Raw genomic sequence first — 8,631 nt, 5'->3', positions numbered from 1 at the left:
AGTCAGACTTGGACAAGTTTTTGACTAAAATTCCGGATCAACCTTATATTCAAGGATTAGCCAGATCAGCCAACTCCAATTTGTTGGTCGATCAAATAATATATGTAAATAAAAGTCAAGTAAAATCAATAATCTTCTCGTCTTGAACTGCTGGGATTCCAATCCCGGTAGCGTTAAGGAAGTCCGCACAAAACAAAACAAAAAAAATATGTGCATCGGTTCCCCTCTCATAGGCCTCAATTGATCTGATTCGTCGAAAGCAGTAGGGAAATCATCAAATAACTTGTGTAACGTAGCCTTAAGCTCAATGGAGTCGTCGCCAATCGAAACAGCCGTAGTGAGAGGGCGCATTCACATTCGCATTCACAAGCCACATTCACCGCCAGACGCGGTTCACTCGTCGAAAAACGCGTTCCAGTCTCTGAAGAATAATTTGAACCCCTGCTCGAGATGATTTGAGCATCTCTTCTTTTGGAGCCATTTCTTTTCGCACAAACCACAAAAAACAAAATGAAACACCAAGTTGAATAGGTCTTTTCAGTTGCAGGTTCTACCATCGTCTGCGCCATGTTAGGTATTCATACTCGCACGTAATTAAAATGTAGTATTTAATACGGCAAGAAAACGAAATAAACTTGATTGTGGGTATAGATCAAAGTACGAGATTTCCACTGGTCTGGTCAAACCAGATTTTTGTGATCTTGCCACGTCTTCATCCAATGTTCAAATAAGAACAAGCGCGAGATTTGAATATCTCCACAATGGTCAACCCCATGAGTTTGTCCCTTTTAGAGTAACAGCTTGCCAAGATAAACATGGCAATACGAGAGATATATCTATATATGAATGTAACCAATTGTGGAGCATTGTCGATGTTGCCATTTGGAAATTCCTTCAATCTGAGGCCTTCATGGTCGCCATATGACATGGCTAATGTGGCCCATGTGGAGACCCACGCCATCACAGCAGGTTTGTGGAGCCCTTCATCCGATGCCTTCACGGCTGGTTGAACTGCCCACATAACATATTAACACTACATGCTGGCCGTCACCCAACCGGTAAAATTACCCAAGTTAAGGTAAGTGCCATTGCGCTTGCCAAATAATACGAAATAGTAATAGCCATTTATGTGCATGAATGTATTTATCTATGGGGACCTGCGATGTGATCCCATTATTGTTGAGCATAAAAAAGTGGCCGGACACTAAGCTAGGCCAGGCATACTCTAGATCTTGATGAGAGCACATTTCGTTAATTGGGATAGATCACTTGGAATGGTCAGTTCACGTAGAAGGACCAAGTCGCCGTCATAAAGCAAATTTAAGCATGTTTTAATTTCGTTGTCTTTCCCCTCACAATTTTGAGTCCAACCAAGTCAGAAGTTTCAAAAAGAGTGAAAGGCATTTTTTTTTAATCTTTAATCTTTATTGCGATTCTTGGTCATGTCATGGCGTAAAAATCACTATAAAATAAAATATGATGTATAGACAATTTACAAAGGTTGTTGATAAAACAAGAAAAATGTCAAAACGGTAAAAGCAATAAAATAGTTGACTAGAAAGTGATATCACAATGAGTATGACTAGAATTGGTTCAATGCACATGAAGCACAGGAAGTAGTGTTATACTCTGGTATTAAAAGAGGGGACTCACTCAATTCAAATTCACAAGAAGGGAGGATTGGAGGAAGCAGAAAGTAGGATCATACCAGAGGGGAATCACAGACAATACAAACACAGTTAGGTAAAGGTAAATAATGAAATTTTTGGTTATTGCAGGGCGCTAGGGTAAAGGATGGGCCAGATTGAACAGATTTTTTGTCAGCTCCGGTCGATGATGGCATTGGGCCGGGAGCCAGACAAAGAGGCGTCACCGCAAATACTCCAAAGGAATATCGGGCCAAGGACAAGAAGATGTAAGCAAGTCCTTGACCGGGAAGGACAACTTGCGTCCGGACATCACCTCCGGAAAGGTCAAATTCCCAACACTGTTGGATACTAACCTGGCCAGCCCGATGGTGAGGGGCTTGGTTTCGCATAGAAAATGCGTCCAAGCATTATTGGCATATTGGGGCATGCAAAGATATCTCTTGAGGAACAGCTTGAAAAATCTGCGGATTTGAGGGCGGTTCGGGCGGAGTTGGGAAGCCAGAGGTGAAAGAGGAAGAAAAATTGGGGTGATGTAGATCTGGAAGAGTTGAAGAACTATTGGAAGGGGAAGATTTTTGATAGGAAGTCTATTGCAAATGTATCCGATCCTGGCCCTGGCCTTAGTTATTGTGGATTTGAGGTGATTGGTGAATGAGAGTTGGGTGGAGAAGGTGAAACTGACATAGTTAAAACTATTGACAATTTCAATTGGACTATTTTTAATATGGAAGGAGGTGGGAGGCAGACGACCTTTATGGAAAACCATGGCCTTCGTCTTGATGGTGTTGACTTGAAGGCCGTTCTCTTGGCAATAACCGTGGAGTGCATTGATGGCATTTTGCAATTCCACGGCTGAATCAGCCAAGAGAAACAGGTCGTCTGCATATTGAAGATATTGTACCGGAAAATGGTTGATGGTGGGGCTTTGGTGTGTGAGGGCCTCGGGAAGGTCGGATACATAAAGATTGAAAAGAATTGGCGATAGTGGATCCCCCTGGGGAAGGCCAATGGAAGTGAAGTAGCAGGGGGATAGGTCCTCACCAGAACGAATGGAGCATCTGAGTCCCGCATAGATGATGGACAGCAGGAGACAGTTTGAACTCGGAACTCCCAAGAGTTGGAGTTTGAGGAATATTGTTAAATTTCGTAGAGGAGAGGAGCTGCTGTGGTGGTTGAGCGGCTTCTCCGGAAACCGAATTGGAGCTCTGGGAGGAGATCCCTATCCTCGGCCAATCCAGAGAAGAGGGCAGCCAGTAGGGTGAACATCATATTCAAGAAGGGATTCTCCAGGGCGATGGTCCAATGGTTGTCTGGAATGTCCCTGGGCCCCTTCCTATGGATGAAGATGATGTCTGACTCCATCCACGCTGGTGGGAAGAAGGAAGGGCAAGGCTGAAAAGATCTTGGAGGAGTGGCTGGGCTTGGGTCCGGAGAAGGGAAAGTTGGAAAGGAGAGACCCCAGATATTGAGGGGGCTTTACTCTTCATCTTCTTGAAGGACACGTCCATCCCGGGTTCCGTGAAGGGCTGCAAAAGGGGATGGTGCTCTTCTGGGCAGCCCTGGACCTCCTCCACTACTGTTTCCGATGTTGATGCAAACAGTTCTTGACAGTGGAGAAGGAATTTACTCACGGGAATCTCCGTGTTGGTGGCGGTCTTTTTGGCACGTTTGTACAAGCCCGCCATCCGGGACGAGGCAGATGAAGAGAGCAGGTTCTCCACTTCCAACCTTTGGTGGGCTGACTCTGCGCTCCTCAGAGAATTATATGCAGTTCTTGATATCGCATGTTGCTCCCAAGTCTCCGGTGTTTGGCTCGTTTTGGCACTTGGGAGTTTTTGGAGCATTTGACCCCTCAGCTCTCGATGGTAGGGGCTGAACCGGTTGATTCCCTCCTCTAAGCTTAATCCGCCGCCAATACTGATTCCTCCCAATACCGAGTTGTTCAATCCGACCTAGAAAAGAGAGATCACTATGGCTATTGAGGGGCAAAGGGAAGGGATGATTGGGAAGTGGAAGAGGGTTGGAGGGCTAGAAGCTCCTGTCTTGAAAAAGACGTGGGCCGGGGGATATGGGCAGAGGAAGGATTAGAAGGAGAGGTGCATTGAACGGGGCATATCACAGACTCATGGGGGGCCACTGTTCGTGGGCGTGGCCCCGCTTAGTGGTATCACAGCTGGAACTATCTTATCGACTTAAAACCATTAAAACAATATACTTGTCGGAGGAGTAAAAAAAACGCAGGTCCGCCATTCGAGGCGTCAACTGACTATTTAACATAGAATTATAGACAAGTATTGAGTATAACGTTAAAAGAAATAGCAAGTAAAATATCTTATTTAGTTGATCTAATCGCCCTCAACAAACACGTTTCCCAAAAAACTGGCTATAATTCCCACAAAGAAAGGAGCAAAGAATTCTTAATTGTTTGTAAAAACTTTTGTTCAAATTGTGAAGAATAGATTTCATGCTAAAATCAAAATTGTCGCATTTTTTATTATGCCCTTGAAATCCTATTTTGGTGAAAATATGTATTCCTATTTCTTTCTTTATATTTTTTCAATAATAAATATACTAAATACAATGTGTCCAGAAATTGAATTCATCCTCGTCTAGCTGTAGTAAATCCGACAATGAAGGTCAAATGAAGGAGGCCAGGTAGTGCAGGTGAGGTAGCGTAGTTAGGTAGCGACACATACTTTAATGCAATTTTTAATGCTTTTGGTGACGCATAAAGTGGTTTTACATTCAGAAATTAAACGTTGATTGAACTTCCCCCATTTGCAGGTCCTAACGAAGCCCAAAGTCTCCGACAAAAGCAAAACCGAAGTCGAAGGTGTTAATGTTGGCTGGACAAATCAATGTGCGAAAGCACAACCATTGGGGTATCGAAAAATAGTGCACCTCGTTGGACTTGGATTCATTATGTGCTTTGCGTACCTGGCCTCAATCTCCATAATAAATCAAAGTGGCCAAATCCATCTCTTGTTGGAAAATGCAGCCAATGGTAACCTGAGTTATTCTTCAATATCTCCTGCTCAGCACAGCCAGGCCCCCAATTTCCCAAGCATCTTCAGGCAACCCCCCATAACCGCCCCACAACAACAGAACACCACAGAGTGGTGTCAACCCCTTCATTTCAAGGCTGAACCGGGACCGGTTGTCGCCCTAGCCTCCTTCCCTGGCTCTGGGAACACATGGTTCCGATATCTTCTTCAACAAGCATCCGGAATAATGACAGGGAGCGTCTTTAAAAATCTGAATCTCCTCAGGAATGGATTTCCTGGCGAAAACATTGCAAATGGATCAGTTTCGGTCATCAAGCTCCACAAGACCACTATCCAACGTATGGAAGCTTTCGATAAACTTATTCTCCTCGTCAGAGACCCCTTACCCGCCATATTAGCTGAATTTAACCGCCAAGCGGGGGGGCAGGTGGGGTACGCCCCACCTTGGGCATTCAAAGAGAACAATGGCGAGCGATGGGGAAGATTTGTCTACAAAAGAGGCGTTTCATGGGAAGAGATGAACCTTGCATGGTTTTCACACTTCTCGCCACAAAATCGTCTCATTGTGTTTTATGTTGATCTAAAAACTCAAACGGAAATCCAGTTACGCAGGGTGCTTACTTTCCTGAATATACCTGTCAGGGATGCAATGATATCTTGTGCTTTGGCAAGAAGACAAGGGCTTTACCATCGCCCAAAGAGGATACTCCACTTTGAGGTGTTCAACTCAAGCATGAGGCAAACTTTGGCTGACCATAAGAGGAGAGTCTATTCAATATTGGGCAAACCAGCTACCTTTGAGAAGAAACCCCTGAACAGAACGTGAACCGTAATTTCACGAAGAGAGTATCATGGAAACATGAATCAAGTCTAAATACTTGACCGTCTTATCTGTTCTGAAGTAGAAATCTACCTGTGTAGATTGTGTGTTTCCTTGTTACATGAAGTAGAAATCTACTTGTGTAGATTGTGTATATCCTTGTTACATGAACATAACTGGTTTCATTGATTGGCGCTGAATGCTGAATATCTCTTGGTTATGGCTTTTCTTTGAAAGGATCGTTTACTTAGTATTACTTTGCAGTTAGATGTAATATAATATAAACGACATTTCGATAAGTGGGGCTTTTCAATCGTGTTGAGAATTCCTATGCAATTAAGCACAAGCACTCATCGTCTCAATCAAGGATGAGGGCTTTTACAAATGAGGGGACCTCATAGACTCAAAGCTTTAGTCTGACGAAACACGAACTCGTTTGGGACCTCTTCAGCGGAAGACAAAAAAATCCTCATCCTCCTTGACGGCGTTCTCTCTCTCCAGGAAATCAGGAACGTCCATAGTTTTGACGAGAAAAGACATAGATTTAAAGAACAAACTTTATCTATATCATGAGCGATTTACAATTTCAAGACTAATAGTTTATTGGCATTCTTGATTGCTCCGTAGTGTACGAACATGATTTGTGGGAGTCTTAATGGATGACAAATTGGGCAGACATGGATCCAATGCATGTTTAAGTAAGTTATTAAGAGATCATATATTTTCCTTTAGAGATTTGCGACCTATTATACTCGTGCGAGCTACAGATTGTCTTTTTTGCTCGCTCCGTGTTTGCACACTTTTTTGCCTCGTATCATAACCTCGTGAAGTGCAAATAACTCTACCAATGAGTACCCGATAAGCACAAAAGGCGAGAGAATCCATTGGAAGATATTTCTGACCAAAGAAATCCGTTCGTAGATTCGAGGCTGCGTGAGTTTCACGGTGAAAACATCAATCACGAAAATAAGAGCAAACACTACATAGTTAAAACCTAAGCTGACATAATTGAAATAGGTCAAAATTGTCGGAAATCCATCCATAGTAGGCATGATGAAACCGATGGACACGCCCAAGACGATCCCGTACAACGAGGCACAGCATAAGATGACAACTGAAATGAATTAAAATTTTCGGAAATTTAGGATGACACTCTCATTCAACTTCTCTCCCATTTGAAAACTTACCATAGTAGAGGAAGAATGTGATGCCCCAGGAAAGAGCACTAAAAAATGGAATATTCCTGGATTTAACCATAAAGTAATGGAACACTTCAGCAGCTCCTATGGTCCATCGTCTCGCTTGTCTGGCCCATTCCTCGATCTCCTCTTCCAAAACACGTCCTGTGGTTGGACCCGATAAAATGGGCAAGGGAATCATCACAATTCGAATACGCTTCTTGCACACTCCCATCCACCGAATCAAGGCAATGATGTCGTCCATCTGATAACCAGGATGAATGAAGTCTCCAGCAATGCACAAGGAGGCAGAAAATGAGAATATTGACATGGTGTTGATATTGAAAGGGATCATGGCTCCCATCATTAGGAAAGCGCGGACCAATCCAGTCACCCTGGTGACCACACTTAACTCGTCGAGTTTCCAATTGTACAGGAGAGGAGCTTGAAATATGCATCCGGTAATGGCATCCTTGGTATTGAAGTATTTGTAGGTAAGTGCTTCCAGATACCTTGGATGAAATTTGGAGTCTGCGTCACATGTGGTAATAAGGATGTTAGCCGGATTGAAGGCGTTCTGATCCCGGCGTTTAACGTGGGCCAGGGCGGTTCTAATCCCGCAATTGGCATTGGAGCACTTGCCCGGAATCTCGCCCTCCTGACCAAAGGGATGGATCGTAAAGATGATCTCCTGGAATCTCTGCCCAAAAAGATCGCAGAGTTGGCCTTGCTTGTTGCGAAGGTCCGGAGTCTTCTCCTCGAAGGACACAACCATGGTTGTGTCGGATGCGACCGTTTGTTGCGCTAAAGTATCAATGGTGCTCGCAATAAGTTCAACGGGCTCTTTATAGCACGAGATTACGGCCAAATGATGGATCTGGTTCTTTTGAGCAGTTGTCAACTTGGATCGGAAATCTTCTTTCCTGTTCCTGAACATGATCCATGTGGTCCGAATGGCTAATATGCCGACCACAATCCAAAAGAACATGAAGCACCCTTGAATGATGGGCAGAACCCAATACGATATGACATTAACCCCGAAATGTTGTGTCAAGTAGGGCAACCATAATGGCAAAGGGAGGAGGATCCACAGCAAGACATTGAATATGAGGTTCCATCTGAAGCGCTGTCGACCAGTCTTCATCCGATTGACCATCCCTGATTCAACATCTCCGGCTCGTTTTAGATTAGTGTACTCTGGTAAACCGGCTGTTTTTCCGTCTGATGTGAGCTCCACCGAGTTCATTAATTTGGCGGTCCTTTTGCTGTATACGATGCACTGAGCTGCATGGCTCTCCAAATTCTGCCCCTCGACCATTCTTGCAGAAGTACTTTTATTGAGATGTGGACGCTTGGCTCTCAGCTCAGTCACTAAGGAATCATTAGTCTCGCATATGTTTTTATACTTTCTTATCTTTGTTTGCTGCTCTTTTGGACCGCGCAGTTTACGGTGACTCAAAAACTCTTTCCTCGCGTACACTCTGATCTTAGGCCTAGAAATCACGCCCCGTCAGCGGGGCCCGATAATGTTCACGGATGCGTCGATTTTTCATAAACTACCTACTGTACAGCACGGTACTGCTTTGATCTCGCTCGGGGACTTTTAGGATAAGAGAGGAAGCAAAAGGAGCTTTTACAGGAAAATGATTTCCAAGAACACTAAACATGGCTCGTCTAATATGAATTGGACAAAAATGCAAACGGATGGCAATTGAAACATACTACAATAAGAGTGGTTGGACATTGTCGCCTGAACGTAGCATTCAGCTGTATTTCTGTATTTCACCTTCCGATCTCATGCGTGATTCAATAATGTTCCCATAAATGAAGCGTTCAATGAAATTGGGATTATTAGGTTTGCCTTGATTTGCATGAAATTGTTCGTCATTGTCGATTGGTTGCTAACTGCCTGGTGACAGGGTGACAGCACGCTCTTCGGTTTTATATCATGCAGTATCACATTATAGCTAACCAAATAT

The 8,631-nt window shown here is 43.8% G+C and overlaps 2 protein-coding genes across 2 annotated transcripts in view; one reads left to right on the top strand and one right to left on the bottom strand.

The window, feature by feature from the left end:
* LOC131890444 (WSCD family member CG9164-like) overlaps positions 1–5,650 on the top strand; it is a 13,860-nt gene extending 8,210 nt beyond the window's left edge. Inside the window, exon 2 of the mRNA XM_059239785.1 lies at positions 4,434–5,650. Within this exon, the coding sequence (XP_059095768.1) occupies positions 4,434–5,480 (1,047 nt within the window). The 3' untranslated portion in view covers positions 5,481–5,650. The remainder of the gene's footprint in view (positions 1–4,433) is intronic.
* A 404-nt stretch (positions 5,651–6,054) lies between these two features.
* LOC131890439 (uncharacterized) lies at positions 6,055–8,287 on the bottom strand. Its single transcript, XM_059239779.1, has 2 exons — positions 6,662–8,287; positions 6,055–6,588 (listed from the first exon to the last, which is right to left on the bottom strand). The coding sequence occupies exons 1-2, from the start codon at positions 7,968–7,970 to the stop codon at positions 6,236–6,238; spliced, it is 1,662 nt and encodes a 553-aa protein (XP_059095762.1). The 5' UTR covers positions 7,971–8,287; the 3' UTR covers positions 6,055–6,235.
* Between the last annotated feature and the right edge of the window lie 344 nt (positions 8,288–8,631).

This window comes from Tigriopus californicus, chromosome 11 (genome assembly GCF_007210705.1).
Source record: "Tigriopus californicus strain San Diego chromosome 11, Tcal_SD_v2.1, whole genome shotgun sequence".
NCBI classification, from domain to species: Eukaryota; Metazoa; Arthropoda; class Copepoda; order Harpacticoida; family Harpacticidae; genus Tigriopus; species Tigriopus californicus.
This window is presented reverse-complemented; position numbering and strand designations above follow the sequence as displayed.